This window comes from Melospiza georgiana, chromosome 4, assembly GCF_028018845.1.
Source record: "Melospiza georgiana isolate bMelGeo1 chromosome 4, bMelGeo1.pri, whole genome shotgun sequence".
Classification (NCBI taxonomy): Eukaryota; Metazoa; Chordata; class Aves; order Passeriformes; family Passerellidae; genus Melospiza; species Melospiza georgiana.
Window position 1 is genome coordinate 9394000 of NC_080433.1, and position 20814 is coordinate 9414813.

At 37.1% G+C, this 20814-nt stretch overlaps 1 protein-coding gene across 1 annotated transcript in view; it reads left to right on the forward strand.

Annotated features, from left to right (window-relative positions):
* SEMA3A (semaphorin 3A) overlaps positions 1-20814 on the forward strand; it is a 165897-nt gene that overhangs the window by 122344 nt on the left and 22739 nt on the right. Inside the window, exons 8-13 of the mRNA XM_058021922.1 lie at positions 6034-6176; positions 7316-7430; positions 7527-7596; positions 8640-8784; positions 14094-14313; positions 19335-19426. Of these exons, the coding sequence (XP_057877905.1) occupies positions 6034-6176; positions 7316-7430; positions 7527-7596; positions 8640-8784; positions 14094-14313; positions 19335-19426 (785 nt within the window). The remainder of the gene's footprint in view (positions 1-6033; positions 6177-7315; positions 7431-7526; positions 7597-8639; positions 8785-14093; positions 14314-19334; positions 19427-20814) is intronic.

Consider the following 20814-nt stretch of genomic DNA (forward strand, 5'->3'; position numbering starts at 1 on the left):
TTTTTACCTTGTAATAGCTGCTGACAGCTTGATCATGCATGGCCTGCATGCCACACATCCTCCTGACTTTGTAAACAGCATCTTTAAATGACATCTCTACTCTGTGGTCTGTCCTTTCTGTGTTAGCATCTGACAATAAGTTACCACAAAACCCTCATATTAGCTCCATAATAGCCACAAGTTATCCCTTGTGCAAACAGCGTTCCAGCTTTGAGGATGTGGTCTGATGTGGCCATCCGTGTTATTGAGGAGCTTCGCTGGAAGCAGTGAATCCATGAGAGCTCTGCTGCATTTTCCTGAGTCCACAGCAGCAAGGGGAATGTGAAAGTTGAGGAATTTAAATGAAGGGACTTTGAGAGAACACCACTAAAAGCTTTGGTGTTTTGTAAACTGCATTCGAGTGTGTAAAACCACAAACCATCCTAGCTCTCTCATCACCACATATTAACAGCTTTGTCCTCTGGTGACCTTGCTGAGGCAGAAGCTCTGCTCTGCACATTTGTGACTGGAGCTGCAGCTCTCTTCTCTGTGGGTAGTGGGGCTTCACAGTGAGAGCAAGTCCAGATTTTGTGAGGACAGTGTTTGGTTCTCTGTGCTGGGTCCCAGCGGACCGGTGCTGTACGTGGTTATGAAGCCTGGAGTAGCTGTCTATTTTTGTTGTTGTTAAATTTTTAATTTCATCTTCTCTAGCCTTCCTCTCCTCAGGGTCCCAGTCACCCTCCAGTACTTTTCATTAAATTACAGCAATTGCAGTTTTACTGAGCATAAAATTTCCCAAGTTTCCTAGAATTTTCTTGCTGTGAACTGATAAATTAGTCATTTTGACCATAAATATACAATAATAGGGGCATCCAGTTCAAACTCTTTACAAAGCATTTCCTGAGAGAACTGCCCTTTGGTTCTTGTCAAGTGATGAAGAGATGACCCCAGCTTCTGTTCCTTCAGCTTACTCAATCTTGACAGCTAAAGGTAATTTCTGTGCCTTCAAGTTTATAGATCTTCATTAAAATGCTAATACAATTCACTTAGAAAGCCAATCTCTGACTTTTATTGTTTCCTGCTCTTGGGTGTGTGAGTGTATTTGTGCGGTTATTGTTGCTAAAGAGTAACATTTGTTAAAGAACCAGTGCAGATCGATTTACCTTCGCTTTCCCTCAACCTGAAACGCTGAGACAGGCAAAACATGTTTCCATTACTTAAATAAGCAAACAATGGCAAATAAATCATAAAGGCAGCTGGACCAAGGTGCCGTTTTCATAAAGAGCCAGATTTCTCAGGAAGGACAGTTTAATGGGCTGCTGCCAGAGAAATGTCTGCTGAGCTGGTAATTGCAGGAGGGCACACAAAGGTGTCATATGGGATCTGAGGAGCAGCACCACAGCCAAGACAACTGGAAAAAGGAGACTGAAAAAGGTGTGGACTTTAATAATTTGCTTCTTAAAGGCTGATTGTTTTAAATAAAAATCTAAGTTTTTATTTTTAGCTTGTTCACTTTGGCTGCAAGATCAGAGAAGTGTTTTTAGCTGTAATTTTTATTTTGATCGTGTTTGTGTTGTGGCTTTGTTTCTCCTTTGATCATGCTAAAACACGTTTCAGAAATGTTTGTTTGATGTATGCTGTTTTTTAAAGCAGTCTTCTACATTGTCTGCCTGTGTTTTTTAAAAGCAATGAATCATGCAAAATATTTGCTGTCAAATTATTTCTGAATCTATTTTCCCAGAACAAGCTTTCTGGACTTCGAACCAATGGGAGATTTCTTTCAAACAAGAATGTGTTGAACTGTTGCTACAGCATTTCTGGGGGCTATGTGGATTGGAGGCAGTTTTAGGGTTACAGAATACTCCATAATTCATACTCAGAAATTTGAAGTCATTCCGTCTACCCCCAATAGCTGCAGTGCTATTTTTACACCAGTAACACTTTTACAATTGTTACTGGTGGGTTTGGATCAAAGTCCTATTTCCCATTCAGTAAAACTTGCTTGAAGTTCATTCCAGCATTTCTTTCGTGGCTGTGTTGTGTTGTATGTATGAAATAGGTCAACCCTGACTGAATTATTTTAAACTTCCCATGGGGACCCCTTGATACCAAACCTGTTTAAATTTGCAGGGCAGGGCAGGGCAGTCTCGATACTTGAACGTACACATTCATGGATGACATTCTTTCTTCTGCTGCATGGGTGAGCAATTAGGAGAGCCAAGGAGAAGTCCCTTATTCCCTCATCTGTGGATATCTCCCTTCCAGCCCTCAAAGAGGAGCAGTAAATAAGTGCTGTGCAGTCCGTGGAGAGGGCTGCGTTGCGTGACTGCTGGCCATCTGGCTGATTGATTCATCAAGACCCTCAGCAGCCAGCAGTGAGCATGGTCTGAAGCCCTGGGGTTGAATGCAAGTGTGCATCAAGCCTCAGGCAAGTCAGACAGCCCCTGTGCTAGTGGAACAATAAAGAACACACTACAGATCACTGGTTCTTAGCTTTATAACCCATGAAATTATCAAGCACTTTTCTCTCCCTCTCCCCGCACATGGTATCATGATGTTGTTTCTGTAACCACTACATTCATTCTAAACAGAAATTAATATATTTCTATATGCAACAAAGCACATGTGGCCTTCTTCATTTATTTGGTTCACTGCATAGACATAAATCTGTTAGATGGACGAGGGGGAAAAACTCAAGCACCACCAGGTAACAAGAGCAGGGGCCCTCTAACACGAAGAACCACTCTTTTATTGACTAAAACATATTGATTTAACTAGATGGAAAAACAATCTGAGGTGTGCTCAGTAAGAAATGTTGTTCAAGAAAAGCTGTTCCATGATGTACAATGGATGTGTTTTTAATACAAGGTTGTGTGACTACTTCATTTGCAGGGATGTAGTCAGGATTATTAATCACTCATTGAAAATCTGAATCCATCTCAGATGAGCACTGTAAGAAGTGTATGCAAAGCATACTCACACGTGCTCTAGCTGTGTTAGTTTTATCTGCCTGCCTCACAACCCTCTTCTCTGCTGGCACTCTGACAGAATCATTTAAAATACATATTTTCAATTTATTCAACTATTTTTCTATCATTGTTGTGTCAGTCCTGCTTTAATACTAAACTGTCTTACTATTTCTGGTTCACTTACAAAATTATGAGAGGGAAAGAAAAGAATAATAATATGCTAACCGAGGGCAAGTTTACATAACCAGTGCTATATCAGCAATATTTTTGCCTCAAAATGGGGCTCCCCACAGTATCTTCATAGGCCAATGTAAAGTTAGATTTTTGACACCTGATAATATAGTGATTTATTTTAGAACTTGATCTCTTGTGATTTACAAAACCCATTGTGCTAGAAACAAATCATTCGGCCATTTGGGAATGTGCTTAGGTTTTGGTTGAATTTTTTTTTTGCCCTTTTTCATTAAGCCCTTAAGGATGTAAAAACAACATATTCAGAAAAGAGGTTCTCCAGATCCAGTAGCCAAGAACAGTGTCTTCTAATGGGTATCCTTTTTTTTTAATGGATCCTTCCCCAGACTGCAGTGAAGAAATTTTCAAGCTTTAACCCTTGTTTCTTGAAATTCAAGTTGCATGCAAAGCCCTAGTATATCACATAAAAAGTAGTTGAGATATTTTTTATCTTGTATCAGTGTAACTTGAAGGCTATTAAATGCACACTAGAAAGAAAGGAAGGACATTTAATAGCTTGCATTACTGGGGTTTGGGGTGGAGAGCTTAAGATCTCAGATTTTTCATGTCCTCAGATGTCTAAAAATGTTTGTTTTAAGAGACAATAGGTGGTAGACACAGTTTCACAGAGATCTGATGTGTGGCCTGTGTTGTTCAACACATTCATAAATAACCTGAAAAAGAGGTTGAATGAGAAGTTGGCTTTTTTTCACATGAACCTAAGTTATTCCGCAGAGTGAGACAGAGGAAGACTGTGAAGGATCACAAAAGGATCTTAATGCAACTGGGTAGCTAAGCAATCAAATGACAAATTAAATTATTTTTGATGAATATGTAGTGATAAACCATGGGGAAAACCATGAGGAGAGCATGTCTATCTTCATATATAAAAGAATGGGCTATGGACAGAGCACCACCAATGAAGAGTGAGGTTCTGAGGTTATGGCATGTAAATTCCATGACAATTTCAGATTACTGTTTAGGAGCTGTCTAATCCATATTAACTGCTAGAAATTATTAGGAAAAAAAGGAAAAAAGAAAAACTGAGAATTCAGCAAAGGGAATTGCTCCAGCCCTTGTTAAAGAGCATAGTTCATCCACATCTTGATCACTGAGCATTTTTCCAATACAGGAATTGAGAGGAACCAAATGAAGTTATTAAAATCAATGTTCAAAACAAAAATCAGAAGTAAATTTTAGTTCATTACATTATTTAGGTGAGGAACAATATCCAAAAGGACGTGCTGAATTCTGGAAATGTTCATGGGTTCAAGAAGAAACTGGACAGATAACTGGATTGAAAGTCTATTGAGAGTTAACTAAGGACACAGAAGCAGCAAATCTCAGGGAATCAGCTACATTGAAAACAGCTGAAGGAAAGGACTTGCTTCTTGGAGAATATTATTTGTAATCATCATATTCTTTCTTGTCTCAAATAATTACTTCTGGAGAATCTTGGAGGTTGTGTATTGATCTAAGTAAACTTTGGTCTGTGCCAGTAGGGTCATCCTTCTGTACTTGCATATAAATATATACACGTATGTACCTACATACACAAAAAAAATGAGAATATATACATATATACACACAGAGTACGTAATAATGCACACACATACACACAAAATTATGCTGTATATACTCATATAATATAAACATCTAAACTTGTAAACTTCTGTGTGCATAACTTGTCGATGTGTCTTAAAAACACTGCCATCCTTAATAAGGCAATGGGTTGCACAGGCCAGCTAGTGCAAACTGGCAAAACATAGCAAAGTTCATTATTTCCATGACTATCTGGCAATAAATATACACTGAAAAGATGTTAATACAGACACTAAAATAGCTTACAATTTCACATAGGAACAGGACTCTGAGTAGTTAAATATAGTTCTTCTACAGTTAATTATCCCAGCAGGATGTAGAATGGTTATGAAACAGATTGGTAAATCTGTTGGATATGCCTTCCTTTTCCAAATATAGTGAAAGATACCAGCTGAATTATCTCTGTAAAATACAGTGATGAGCCAGATGCAACACTGGTATGAATTTATTGATGTGAATTCTATAAAATTCTCTCTCCCAAAACTCCTTTACAGTATTTTTATGTAACCCATCAATATGTCCACATTATATGTATTTTTGCTAATTGATGTATCTTTTTGGCACCAAATAAAGTTTTCACTCTAATAGTTAAGAAATAAAGTTAATGTATGTAAAAAAAAACCTTTACAAAAATGGCAAGACAAAGTATTTCAACAACTTGAGTAGAAATTCTAAAATATATTTATCTTTTAAAAGAAGACAAAAATTTGGGAATTTGGGGTATCATGTGAAGGTAGTATCAACCAAAATGTGGTTTTCAACTTAACTTTTTTTAACAGTAATGCACTAACAATTTTGTAGGTGTAAATTTTTTTTAACTGCTAAGGTGAGAACTTTACATTTGTCTCCATAATTCTTTCATTTTAATTTTGACTTATAGAGAAAGATTAACTGAAGTCCAGACATCCAAAGAAGAAGAAAAATGTCAGTAATAAATACACGGAATTATGAAACCATGCTGTAATGTTATACAAACATTTGTAAAGAGATTTCATGAACATTTAATTGCTCCAATAATAAAGTTAAGATTTGTTCATTAAATACCTGTAGCAAACACCTCTCTGTATTAAAGATAAGAGGAATGTAAATATCTGTCACACATTAGCAGGTGATGATGTTCCTAATATAGAAATATTTGCCATGGGATGCAATGACTGGATCTTGGAAAGAAAAATGACAATTTATTTATGTTAGGAAGATAAATTACCCAGTTCATGCAGTAGTAATGTGCTCAATGGCATTGTCTTCTCAGATCCCAGATTTGTCAGTGCTCACCTGATACCAGAGAGCGACAATCCAGAAGATGACAAGATCTACTTCTTCTTCCGCGAAAATGCAATTGATGGAGAGCACACTGGAAAAGCCACTCACGCCAGGATAGGGCAGATCTGCAAGGTCAGATGATGGATTCTTGGTGTGATACTGAATGCACTTGCAAGCAATTTTAGAGATTGTGTTTTCTCACCTGTTAACTATTCAGTATTAACATTGGAATTAACTCTTGGATCATCCCAAGACAAAAATAGCGTGGGGATGACATAGAGAAATCAATACCATTCAATTCTTTTTGGGGGGAAACTTCACAAACTATGATGTTTGGTTTAAAAAGTCGTAGATATCTTCTGAGGCTTAGAAAGTGTCTGCAAAAGAAAGTCTTTTTACAGGAAATGTGATACTTCGAAGTAGGCCAAAAACATTTGAAGAATTTGCTTTTTAAATGTTAATACCTTTCCATTCCCACATAAAACAGAGGCAAAGGAAGGGACAGCAAAATGATTGTTTAAGGTTAGCTGTAGAAATGGGCAGCCATTCCAAAGACCCTTACTGACTGCAAGATGAATCATTTGTCCACACCAATAAACGTCCAGATGGTTTTCTGACAGACTTCCAAAAACATTTCTGCTAATGAAATTATATTAAAAAATGCTGTAGTTTTGGCAGCTGTGGTGTTTACAGTAAAATTTTCTGTTAATCCATAAGCACAACTTCAGTTTACCTCCTTGAATTCAGAGGTTCCTACTTTTAAACCAATTACCCCACAAGCATGAAGTCCTCAGGACCCTTTGTTTCTACATTTTGTGGCTGTACAGCTGATCCCACTGTTCTGGCATTTTTGTCTACTTTGTTCCATTGCAAGTTTCATTTCTACTTTGTTGCTACCCAGTTAAGCATAATAAACACCCTCAGCTTTTCCAGGACATGGCAGACCAGGAGCTTTGGAGCAAGATATTCTGCCAATTTCTTTTTTCCCAGTGTTGATTATGTATAAAATTGTACAAAGTTATATAAAGAGATTTGAAGGTTTCTGTTTTTAAATTATGGACTAGTATAAAATATGACACAATCAATGTAAAATAAAAACAATTCACATTTTGTGTCTTTTCAACATAATGTTGCTTTTGTATGTAGAGGGTGAATTCTTCTCTCTTGTTTTCTCTAAATGTCGTCTTATTTACTATATTTTATCTCTACTCTGTTGATACTTGAAGGAAAGACTGTTGCTAAATATTAATGCAAAACACTTCTGTTATTAGAATGACTTTGGTGGACACAGGAGCCTTGTGAACAAATGGACAACTTTCCTCAAAGCACGTCTGATTTGTTCTGTGCCAGGACCCAATGGCATTGACACACACTTTGATGAACTACGTAAGTGGCAGAAATGGCTGGGAAATAGAGTTGTCTTCAGGTATTACTGCATGAATTTAACCTGATTTTCTTTTCTTTTTCTTGTTACCATTACAGAGGATGTGTTCCTAATGAACTCAAAAGACCCTAAAAATCCAATAGTCTATGGAGTGTTTACAACTTCCAGGTACAGAGCATATCATTTTCTTGCATGGAAACTTGGGTGGCTGCTGGTTTTAGAGAGGTCTCTTTGTTAAAACTGTTTTTAAAAACCACAAAATTTTCTTAACCTTTGAACTGAGAAGTCAGTGTCAGTAAGAAGTAGTGAATTAGGTTTCTTTCTTACGAGCAGTGTACATCATCACCCTGAAGCTAGCAAACACAAAGACTATCAGTTTCTCAGGCTGCTCTTGCCATTGAATTGGCTTTTTATAGCAGGGATCAGCCCTTTCCACACAGATTTGGAAAATGAATGCAAGCATAAATAAACTTGTTTGGGGGCAGTGTAAAATAGGAAATCTGTGGAGTGAGAAATTGGCTAGACAAGGAGATTTTAATAAAAAATATTGCTGAAATCTGGAAAGTCTAATGATCTTTCAAAGGTTCTGTTATTGAATCACATATAACTGTGACTTGAATGTTTTTGTTACATTGTGCTTTCACCAAGAACAAAATATACTTGTAGCTTTGGCCTGAGGAAGGTTTGCTGTACTGGTTGTATTGCCATATTTATCTGTGAAGGAAACAAGTTTTAGTTTCTAAATAAAAAGAATGTTTCTAGTGATACCAGGCATAGAAAAGGGAGATTTACAAGTCCTTACTGTCTTCTGTAAAAAATGTCAGGGTAAGAAACAACACTGAAATTTTTACTTGTGCTGACCAAATGATGGAAAAGACTGCTAAAAAAATAGAAAAATGTAGAGTGTAGGAAAAAATTGAATAGCTCTCTAGGGAAAGCCTCACTGAAATTTACTCAAATCTGGGCTTTGGCCTTCTGGGGACAAGATATTTTAAAGAGTGAAATAGCAGCCATCTGCTAAGGAAAATGTCTGGGAGATCATATCAGTTTTGCTGAACTTTCACAGGAGGTGAGTGAGGATTGCTCTGAGAGCGTGTCAGAGGTTTGACAATCATCACATGCAATAAATTAGAAAGCATCAAGCTGCTATTCCCATAGGTCTAGCGCTTGATTAAAGAAACTGATTTGGTTCCTTCTCCCTTCATTTTCAGCAATATCTTCAAGGGATCAGCAGTGTGCATGTACAGCATGACTGATGTCAGGAGGGTGTTCCTGGGTCCCTATGCCCACCGAGACGGCCCCAACTACCAGTGGGTTCCCTACCAAGGGCGAGTGCCCTACCCACGGCCAGGAACTGTGAGTACCACAAGGAATCTGAACCGGGAAAACTGAGGAAAATATTTCACACATGACATGGTCCTTGAGCTGAGATCCAGGAAAGAAACTGACACAAATAACGAAATAGATAGAGTGGCGGAAGGGAAAGCTAACAGTTCCTCCAGGTCCGGAATGTACTGATCTTTTTGTAACATATGAAACTGCAGTAACAACTTCACTTGGATTTTAATTTTGGCATTCGTGTTAACAACTTCAAAAGAAGTTTCGGTAATGGCTGGAGAATTTTATTGAAAGTCAAGCGTTTCATAAATTATGTTGCATTATCCTTTCCTTGGAATTAGGGTTTTTCCCCAAATATTGGCTGACTGAGCCATTCTTCATAAAAATGAATGGAAAACAGAGGATTTGCCTATTAGGAACTTTCAGTCCACATTAAATCTAGGACAGTAAAACAGATATTTCTGCAACAGATGATGGAGTAACTACAATAGTTTCTAACTTCCCCTGGAATTTTTTAAAAATATCTGATTTTACCAGATTCTCTGTTTCAGGTTTATAAATTACTAAAATATCCATCTATATAAGACATCCATATTTCAACTGATATCATCACATTCTAGAGATATTTAACTGCCTCTGAAATTTCCAGTAGTCTAAGAAGATGGGACATTTATGAAACAAGCATTAATTGTATTCATTGGGCTTGCTCCTCAGCTTGTGTAAATCAGCTTGGCCCATTTATGTTGAGAACTGTCATTGCAGAAGATTACATATATATGTACACATGGATACATAAAAATGCATATGTGGAAATAATATATATGTCTAAAACATTCTTCTCAAAGTCTTCTTAAATATAAAGCACAAAAGAAAACAGGAATAACTTTGCTTCTTTAGTTCATCATATTTTCTACTTTTCTCTGGTATATTTGAAATTGTCCTTTCAAATCTGATCTTTCAACTGATATATATGCTCAGCTAATGAAAATTACTTCCTAAGTAAAAGAAAACAGTGGCTCCCTGACAGCTGGATTCCTCAGCACTCCTCACTCCTTCACTGCAAGTAAAGGAATTTCTAATTTTTTCCAGACTTAAAATACAAGCTCTGCAGTATAAAAGAGGTTTCATTTCTCATCTGATGGTGGAGCTTTTTTTCCGAATTATTACAGTTAATTCTGTTATGTCAGGGAGTTGGGTTTTTTTCTGAAGTACTATTGTGTTACAAATCTAGAAAATGTGAATGAGTAGATATTTTTGGTATTTCTTGTACAGCTGTTCTCACCTTTTCAGTTTAACAGACTTAATGTTCATTATTCTGTTCCTTTGTACTCCTCTTTGATTGCAGTTTCAATTAACCTTTCTGAACAAAACCAGATACTAGATATTATGTAGAACTATGGACAATGAAGAATGTTGCATGTTTCTATTACAGAAATAGACTGAGATAAAGAACTGACTGCTGCACACAGACTCTGTTGCATTCATTCCTACGCAGAGATGAGATGCAGCTCTGTTGAGATTCTAAATACACAGCTCAAATATTTGCTCTTGAGACTGGCAGTTCTGTGTCCTGAGACAGTTCTGGCCTCAGTTCTGCCTGGGAGTTACTCCTCAGCTTCTCTGAGGGTCTTGGTCTGAGTTGTACATGAGACAAGGATAACTTGATCAACTTCCCCAGAATAAGCAGAAAAACAAGGGCCAGAACCCAGCCCTTAAGTGGCAAATTGAGCTAAGACACCAGAGCCTTTGTCAAAGTAAGGAAATGTAGTTTGGTTACAAATAGTTTGTTTCTGGCTACTCTATCAGAATGGAGTTTACAGTTTTTATTAAGATTTGCAAAGTGCAAAATGTTCAGATTCCACCATAAGCTGTTTTCTTGCCTAAAATCAAATGTAATCCCAAATTTTAAGGTCTGCTTAGCCCCACAGATGAAGTGCAGGAGGCCATGCCACTATAAGTCTTGTTAGAGGGCAGTAGTTTGTCCTAGCACAATGCCAGGACTCTAATCCTGGGCTCTGCCACTTTAAAAAAAGAGGCAAGCCCTCACAGTTGCTAAAATCATTCTGTTGTATTAATGAGATAAAACTGAATTGTAAAATGAGGTGCATTTCTGGCTGGAAAGAAGCTTTTTTGTTTATAAAGTGATGAAGTTGTGTGTGTTTTCAATGATTTGAAGATCTGTTGAAAATGAAGAAGAAAAATATTTTTGAAGTTCCTCAGATGTCAGACCTTTGGACTCCTTTTCCAAGAAATGAAGAAAGGGATGGGAGGAAAAAAACTGGTGTTAGAATAATTCATTTCCAGATTGCACTGCAGTTAAACAGTGCTGAATTATCTCAGGAATTTAATAGGTGAGGTGCCAGTAAACTTCTTGAGCATCTGGTGATTTGCCCAGTATGAGTAAAAGAAAAGGAAAGTAGATGGTTTTTGAAAAACCAGAAAGCTTGGTAAACAATTCTGCATCAGCTTCACATGCAACAAAGAAATTGCCAGAATTTTTCCTGTAGGATCTACAGGACTTGAGTTTCTTTTCTCTTTTCTTTTCTTTTCTTTTCTTTTCTTTTCTTTTCTTTTCTTTTCTTTTCTTTTCTTTTCTTTTCTTTTCTTTTCTTTTCTTTTCTTTTCTTTTCTTTTCTTTTCTTTTCTTTTCTCATCTGAGAGAGGAGGTAGGACTTCTTTGTATACCTCATCTTAACTCAGGTAGCTCATGCTGAATTCCGATCTGACTTTCTGTGAATTCAGCTACAGAGTTCAGGTTTTCTCTGCTTCATGGTACCAAGAGTTATGACCAAAGACCTTTTTCTTCCTACCAAAATGTAGATAATGATTTGTTCTGTTGGATTCCTTACTAGGCCTAGTCCTGGTAATGCACTTGAAACTTCACATATAAAGACACAGGGTTACAGTAATTTTTTTATTCTCAGAAAAGCAGGGGATCCAAGGAGTAATAGGGGTCTCAGAACTGAGAGTCTTATTCAAACACACAGAATTATGACTCTAATTCTAGTTTTATGAATTTTCTGTGCAAAGTATATCTTGGTCCATAGAATGATAGAATATCCTGAGCTGGAAGGGAACCACAAGGGTCACTGAATCCAACTCCTGGCTCTGAACAGAGCAACCCCAAGAGTTACACCCTGTGCCTGGGAGCATTGTCCAAATGCTTCCTGAGCTCTGGCACTCTTGGTGCTGTGACCATTTCCCTGGGGAGATTGTTTCATATTGCTGCAAGTAAAATCCTTTGTTAGAAAATGAGCCAGAAAGTAAATATTCAAGCAGTTGAAACACAGCTAAAATTCATTTGCCTGCAATTGAAATGAATGTTCATTTAGTATTTTTTTTCAGTGTTTGCCCAGCTGCAATTAACAATACTTAGTTCTTGTGTAGTGAATTTTATGCATAGAGTACTTTACAGCTATTATCTAATTAATTGTTATCTAATTAATCCAAGGAATTAGCATTGAACTGTAGCTGGAATATTAATTGAGATGCAAAGCAAACTTAAATTTTAAGTGTAGCATTTGAAACACTATTTTTGAGACAGAGAATGGTTTGGCCAATAATCATGAAAAGTCTGTCTGATTTTCTCTTCATAATATTTTTGTACAAAAGAGCAGCAACATATAATAATAAGAAAAGGGTTAAAAAAATCTAGAAAAACTAAAATAGATAGCTAATTTGGTTTCTGCTTTGTCTGCTCCACATGCCTTAATCAAATATTCTTCTTCTCTCCTCTATTACCTTCTGTACAAACTGAATTTGCTTACTAACAAATATGGAATTTGCTTACTAACAAATATGCCCACAAGGGACAATTTACACTTTATATGTCCATGCTGGAAGTGTCCCTTTGCTGAGTACAGCAACTACTCTTTTTAGACATTGATTTTTAAATTTCATTTCTGTTGAATTATTAATAATTTGGATCAAGGTGATAGCAAAGACAATTGATTTTTTTCTGTTGAGCATCCTGCAAGGTCTGGATTCTTGCTTAATATGATCTTGTCCGCTAGGTTTTTAATTTAATTGGAAGGTATTTTATACCTGGATATAAAGGGCAAATTATCTTGGGCATTTTACCACCAGTTGTTTATATTTGAAGGTCAAATACTGGAAAATAATTAATTTCAGCTGCGATTCAGTGTTTTATATGTCTTCAAGAGTTATCTGAACAGATCTGCAGTTGGGGTCACCAAGATCTTTGACAAGTATCTTTGGCCTTTGGTCATTGTGGCTCGTTTCCTGCACCCATTGAACAGTGCTAATATACTGCTAATGCTTATGACAATGTTACAGGTAACTGTTCATGAAATACTTACCAGTTCTACAGTAGAGATGAGGGCAGATGGTGGTGATCAGGCACAGAGTGTCCTGATGGGGATATGTAATAGGTGAAAGCAGAGGAAGACTTTTGTGTCTACCAAGACCTTGGTCTTACCTCTCCTTTCCTTATGCGCCTCTGGTTTCTGCTTGGAGTGGCAGAATATAAGCTAAATGTGAAAAGAAGAGCCCTGTGGTTCTCACAGATGAGAGGCAAAACTGTCTGGCCCACCCCTAGGTATATACAGGGGAGATTTTTTCTTGTCTTACATCGTGGGACCAGATTCACCCCAATGGGACACACCAGCTGTGCAGGACAGTGAGGAGTTACTGCAGTTCCTTAATGAGATCCTCTCACCTAAGAGTTCATGTGGACAGCATGATGAGTAACACTCACAGAAGGTTTTCTTTAGAGTCAGAGGGGAGAAAAAAAAAAACTATTTGTGTCTTTTAAGACATGACTCACTAGATTTGACTTAGTGTAACAGGATCCACATTATCAGGACTACATGGACAACACTGAGTTGTTGAGACAAGTAGGGGTTTGAAAAGTCAGTAGAACAGGGCATTATCCCAGGATTTAAGCATTTGGTTCCCCACCTAGCAATTTGGACTTCCAGTCAACTACTTTGAAACAAGGACGATGGCATAATTAATTAATTTTGTGTTGTATACGTAACCAAATTGAATTGCTTGCCTTGTATTAAATGATTTAGATATTTCAGGATTTCTTCCTTCTGACAATTAAAGACTAATACTAATCACAACTGGACTTAAAAGCCTTTTGCACTGAAAAGGAATAAGAACAGTTATGTATGAGGATCATTTGCATTCTATTAATCATACTGGTTTAAATACCAAATAAATTAAAAAATAGAAACGAGTGACAGAATTAACTTTTGCTGTCTGTCACAAAACACTTAGATTCCATGACATATTTAATTAGAGAATGCCATAGATGGGATGATAAATAATAAAATGTAAAACATTTCCTTTTTTTTCGCTAGTGTCCCAGCAAAACATTTGGAGGTTTTGATTCCACCAAGGACCTTCCTGATGAAGTCATCACATTTGCCAGAAGCCATCCCGCCATGTACAACCCAGTATTCCCCATCAACAACCGTCCCATCATGATCAAAACAGACGTGGATTACCAGTTCACACAGATCGTGGTGGATCGGGTGGATGCAGAAGATGGCCAGTATGACGTGATGTTCATTGGCACAGGTGAGAGGTCTTGAATCTACACTGCCATGCTCCTCCAGGATTGATGGAAACCTAAGGCAGATAAAAATTCATGCTCTGAAAGACAAAACATTGACTGAATTGTGTAAACATGTGAAAATTTGGGGCAGGACCCAAAACTGTGCATGTGGGGAGGTCTTTGTTGCAAACATCCAATGGTACAGGTTCAGGCCATAGCCTGCGCAGCTTAATTCTTTAGGAGCTTTGCCATCTGGATTAAGATCAAACCACCCTCTTTCCAACTACTGCTATTAGGGATTTTTATTAGAAATGTCTTGCCTTATTAATTATAATTTAGTATTAAAATGAAGGGTTTGAGGTACCCATTTTGAAGTGCAGCATAAAAAGTATTAACGTGAATGAGGCAAATATCCAGGTATGGTAAAAGTCTTTTGTGCTTTTCAAGTATTTCAAGTATTGCCTTAAGATGCTCAGCCCTTCAGCCAAGAGGCTCCATCATTTTACTTAAGATGAAGATATCTGGCACAAATGGAGTGTTTTCAGAAGAGGTGGTATTCAAATAGAAAGATGATATCCTTTCCATAGCATTTGCAGAATCATACAGCTTGGGCATCTTAGGGAACTGTAAATATGCACTCAGAAAAGACATGTTTTACAGAAAGGTAATAATGAGAAAGAGTGTCAAAAAATTAGCTGATAGGCATTTTCTTAAATTCAGTGGTTTCAAAACTCTGCTGAGTAACAATTGGATCTCGTGGATCTGTTTCTTCATCTGTGAAAGTTTTACATTAGTTGGCTGATGCTTCAGTTATGTTGAATAAAATATTTTAAACTTCTAATGAACAAAATTACTAGTAATTAGACATTGGCATTGTGAAGCCAAACCAAATCAAACCCCACTGCTTCTTTTCAGTGTTGGACCAAAAAAATACCTCTGTCCAACTTTTTACATACTTTAATACAGTTCTGGTACTCTAAACCTGGGTTCAAATTTCCAAAGCAATTGTAAGATCTTAAATGTAAGATCTCTTTCATGTTGATGCCTGAAATGTATTATGAGTAAACTGAGAGCTGGTGAAGTTTTGTGTACCAAACACAGTGCAAGAATAACAATTCAGAACATTTTACTGCAGAAAACACAGCTCTGCAGGAAGGTTTAAAGCACTTGAAAGCTGTAAACTGAGTTATTAGATACCAGTGCTACAGTATGTTCTTGCATAAAACATTGACAAGTATTTTCATATGATTTTACACTACATATATATTTTCCATCACACATTAGAGACTTGAATGTCATCCACAATTCACAGTGTTTGGTGCCTTTCAACAAGTCCTCTATGACCTGATTTGGCCCACAAAAAACAAATTAGTCACATATATGGTATGATGCTGAACAAACATAAGGAACTTATTTAAGTATATTTCTTGAGAAAAAGAGGTGGCATTTAACTCTCCAAATCTTGGCCTGTGGGCTAAGAAAGATGCATTGGTTTCTGCAAGGGAAAGCAAAAAGTCATTCCAGAGATTCACTGTACTTTCCTCAAGACTGTTGTTAGAGTAAGATCAAAATTAAGACAGAATTTCCTGTCTGTTTCAGGCAGTGCAGGAAGATTTGCTTGAAACTGAGCTACAGCTTCTAGGTAGCTATCATTGCATACACTGGATATTTAGTTATTATGTCTAGAAGTTCTTAGGTAAATCAGTCAGGCAAGATTTCCCTCTAAAAGAACCTAAATCATAATTTTTACCTTTCAGTTTAGGGTTTTCCTAAACCACTAATATTCAGGTGTGTGGTAAATGCTCAGGATTCCACCCAATGCTGGTGATAGCCCTGCCCACAAACTATAAGAAAAGTGTTGCAATTGCCAAAAGATATTTCAGCACTAAAATCCTGTCTTTCTAAGTGCAGAGTGTCTTTATTTTTTGAAATACTACTTTTGCCAATAGAAAACATTTTTTTTCCAGCAGGAGGTCACAGCCTCATGGGACAAGAGCAGGCATTGCAACACCCATGCCTGGAGCTGGAGCACAGAAGCTGCTTCATGTTCCTCTGAGCTCACTGTCCTTATTGTGGTTTTCAGAATCAAGAAGAGGTTTCTTCCACGTGGGGAGAAAGGCAAAGAGGCAGCACTGAGCCCTGCCTGCCTGAGCCAGCTGCTCAGAGTCAGAGTCACAAACAGATACACAATCAGCATGTATTAATTCTTCCCAAGCAAAGAACTAACTGGGAAGCAGATTAGGGACTCTAGTCACAGTCCATTTTCCCACTTAGTGATCTGAACCTACGACAAAGCCAGAATTATGCTCCCCTGGGTATGACTGCGTTTTTCTGTGCAGGTCTGTCCCATCAGATTAGATAATATTTCTCTGTATTTTCCCATTGCTGTTAGAGCAATCTACATTATTCCCATGTGCTGCTGAACTGCACTATGTTGAAGAAATACTTTTTTTTTTCTCCTTTTCATTGAATAACTGATGATAATTGAACACAACATAATTAATAGCCATCCAGTGTGGTCACATTTTCCATTCCTGTGGGGGAAATCTTGAGCTGAGCAGTTTCTTTCCCACTCTGATTGTACCAGTGTGTTTCACAATGAAAATAAAATCCTATCAGTGTGCTTGAAAGTAATCAGAAAAACAGGATTTCGTGCATATCCTGATGGTCTAATGTTTGGCATCCTTTGGCACAGTTAAAGTACTTCTGTCAGTAAAGCCAATTAATAACAGTAATCTTATCTTACTAAGGAGAGCCTATTGATCCTAAAGGAGACGCCTGATTCTGTTTGTGTGAAATTGTTTGAAATACTACTCTGTAAAACTTGATGTAGGAGCCAGATAAAGCTCTTTGGTACCTGTGGCCTGCCCAGAGTCTCCACAGTGATTAACTCAGTGTATCTTTGACCTCAGAGGCTTTCTTAAGATCAGGCAACTGTAATTGTTGCAGGAGCCACTTAAAAGTCTGACCTTTTGTTGAAACAACATTATGGGAAACTTGTGTCTGCTCAATGCCCACTCAGTCTGTTTTATGAAAAATCTCCCTTGATTTCTAGGATATGGCATTTAATGGTTTGTGACTGAGGGCAGTCCTAGGCCAGCACAGAATAGAGTTGTGACACTTTGTTATATTTATTATGTCAGAGTTCCCTGTTCTTCACCCATAAAATGTATTTTCCTCAAAACCACAGTCATCATATTATCAGGATAATTAAGGAAATTAGCTCATCAATTAAATTACAAATATAGCTAGTGTTAGATTTTCTGTTATTCTGAATTACTCTGTAGTAGAAATGTGGATTTTTTCTTATTATTTTAAAGTTTATATTGCATTTGTTCTGAAACATTCTCAATATTTCTTGTTCTAAATATAGTCAATCAGTTGCAGTGATCATAATGAAAACCAATCCAAACTCACTTATCTAGTATATTTTAGTAGCTTAATTTAAACATGTAGATGCCTGAATAAAAAGAAAGATGTGCTTTGCTTTGTTGTTGCTTTAAGAAATAACTAACGCTTTGTGTTTTTAAAAAAATATATTAATTTGTGGCTAATGAAAGAAAACAGTGATGTACATATTCCAAGGGAAAAGGAATTGCATCTTTCTAAAATTCAAAAAATATGTATCTAGAAATCAACATCTGCTTAAAGGGAAACAGATGGAAAAAAATGAAAAATCTCAGTTCTACAGGATATTCCAAGTTTTCTAGAATACTTAAATACAAAACCATGTAAAGAATTTAAGTACCAGTATTTTCTTTTTGATTCAAGACCTTTTAAGTCAGTTGCCCTATAAAAATATTTCTAATGCATGTGATTTCTTTGTCTCAGTTTTATGTGCATTTTCGATATAGGAGTTGTCATCTTTTTATTCAGAAATTTCAGCTAACACCCACAAACTATGTATATATTTATAAAATGTGTATATATATATATATATATATATATATGCTTTTGTGTAATTGATGGTTAAATTCTTGTTTTAAGAATGTCAACCTTTACAGTTATTTGAGAATTTTATCCACTTAAAATGCCTTGTGTTTTCCTAAACCATTAAAGCAGTAGGATGTGCAACATGAAGAGTCCTTGGGGACATAGTTATTCTACCTGTGATACATTTACATGGCACTACACTTGGCTGGTTAAAAAGAAAAGTCGCATACAGATTGTTTCCATTTCAGAGAGTCTGCAGTGATGTGTGCCAGCCCAGAAATGGTTCTTTGTGTTTTTGTTGTTTCCTGGAAATTGTGCTCGTAGAAACAAAGAAATAAATTACAGATGCAGAAGCTGAATAACAGAGATGGTCTTCAGTCTCAACCATGTTCACAAAGCCAAAGGCTGTGGCTCTGGAATTTCCAGTGCTGGCCTTGTTCATTTTAAAGCTTTTTGCAAAACTCAAAAAATGCAATTTGATATATTACCAAAACGCTGGACAACACCTGTTTCTAAACCAAAGGCACAAATTGTATGCTTTTCACCCCTCAGTGAAGAACCAGCATCTTACACACAGAGAAATAGAGATGCCTTAAGGGGCTTATACATCTTAGGTACTTTGTTTGACACAGGGAAGATCGCAGGTACTTAAGAGACCCAACAGCTTCATCTGTCTAAGAACGTTTGTCCAGATGGTTTAATAGCCATACTGCAGCATCTTCACATGCATTTTAAGAAAGAAAAACATCATATTCAAAATGGACTATAAAACACACCTGGGTAAATTCAGAGCATTTCCTTCCCCAGTCGTGAATCTGTCATTTTATACTGTCACCTAAATAGTATTTCAGTCCTGTCTATTCCTTAATAACTATAATAGTATGTATTTTCTTGGTTGCATTTTGATAATTCAAATACTTAAATGTTCTACTGAAATTCGTTGTTTTCTAAGGTTATTTTAAATAGCAGTTCTTTTGAATGAGCGCTGAGAGAAATGTAGCTTCATAGTCTTTATATGTGAAATAATTATATGCTACAAGAAATTCTGGCTGCTACAAAGCAGAAGTATTCATCTTAAGGACCTGAAAATACTTTTTTTTTCCTTTTCAAGATATTGGAACAGTTCTTAAAGTGGTTTCAATTCCTAAGGAGACTTGGCACGAATTAGAGGAAGTCTTGCTGGAAGAAATGACAGTCTTTAGGGTAAGTGCAGCTAAATTTCAAGTGTCAGGTTGTAGATTTCTCTGTGGACAGCTGCAAACTCAACTTCTTGCAGTCTAGCCAAGGAATAGCCTGGCATACCCCTCTAATTAGCTTGTCATTTAGAGACCCTGACACCAGTCAAAATAAACCTTGAAACTTTCAGTGTGAGCTGGAGGTTAATGATAAAAGAAATGGCATTCTGGGCTCTTGTTCAGTGGTTTCAAAAGTAAATTAGTATTTCTGAATCTTAGAGCTGTTGCATGCTGGAGTTAAATATCTACCTGTGTGGGTCTGGGGACAATGCCTGTCTGTTTTCTCCCAAAGTGATATGTAATATACAAATTTATAAATGCATCAATTCTCAAAACTATTCAGACTATCAGCATATTGTAAGTAGGAAGATTCTTTAGGTAAAACAGTGATCTGTGCAGATTTCATATGCTTAATAATCTGAGGAACAAAGTGTTTGTATTTTCAAAGGTCACTTTGGGGTCTCATTTTCATGGTCCGACACAAGGCACCATAAACACCCCCTAACTCTAATACTTTTTGGTGAAATCAATCTCCTCCATTTCTCCTGTTTGAGCCACCTAAAAAATACAGCATCCCACAGGCAGCCCTGCAAGGCAGTGCTGAGTAAACCTTTCAAACACTTCCCGGACAGAACCCAGGGATGTCTCGTGTTTTGTACACAACAAGGAATCATTTACATTCCCCGCGTTATTCTGTCAGTGCCGTTTTATGGCACCACTTCCCATCTGCAGGCAGCTGGGGGTTATCCCTGGCTGGGAGCACGGGGTTGGTGTGACAGTGTGAAGATGCTGCTGGCACGCTCCAGGAGCTTCTTGTGCTGACAGGGACCCAGGCCCAGCCACCACATCCTCATCAAACTCTGTTGCCATCCCTTCGCCTTCTTTTTCTGAGCAGAGACAATCTTGTCTCTGTCAGCCATCTAGCTGAACAGAGCTTCTTGAGGGCATTCCTGATGTTACTGGTACCAGTCTTGCTCAGAAACCTCTGTTCTGAGTGCAAGATACCTCTGAAAAATATGTGCCCCTGTTCTTGCAATCCATAGGGTTTTTTGAGGACAGAAATCTAGGGTGTTTTTTTCTTTCTTCCTTAACATAGAAACTATAAGAAGGAATTTAGAACATTTATTTTTCCTTTTTATACATTACATGAACACAGGCTAATTTGGAAATTGTTTGTAATATACGAATCTCTTCCATGAAACAGGTAGAAGTGCCAAGCTAAAGGAGATCAGAAAAATATAGAAGTGAAAGAAGGAACTCATTTTACTTCAGAAAGGTTTTGCAGAAATAGAATAGTTAATGGCAAATTCAAATTTTAAATTTTACTTTACATGTGTATTTTTTCATTGCATGAAG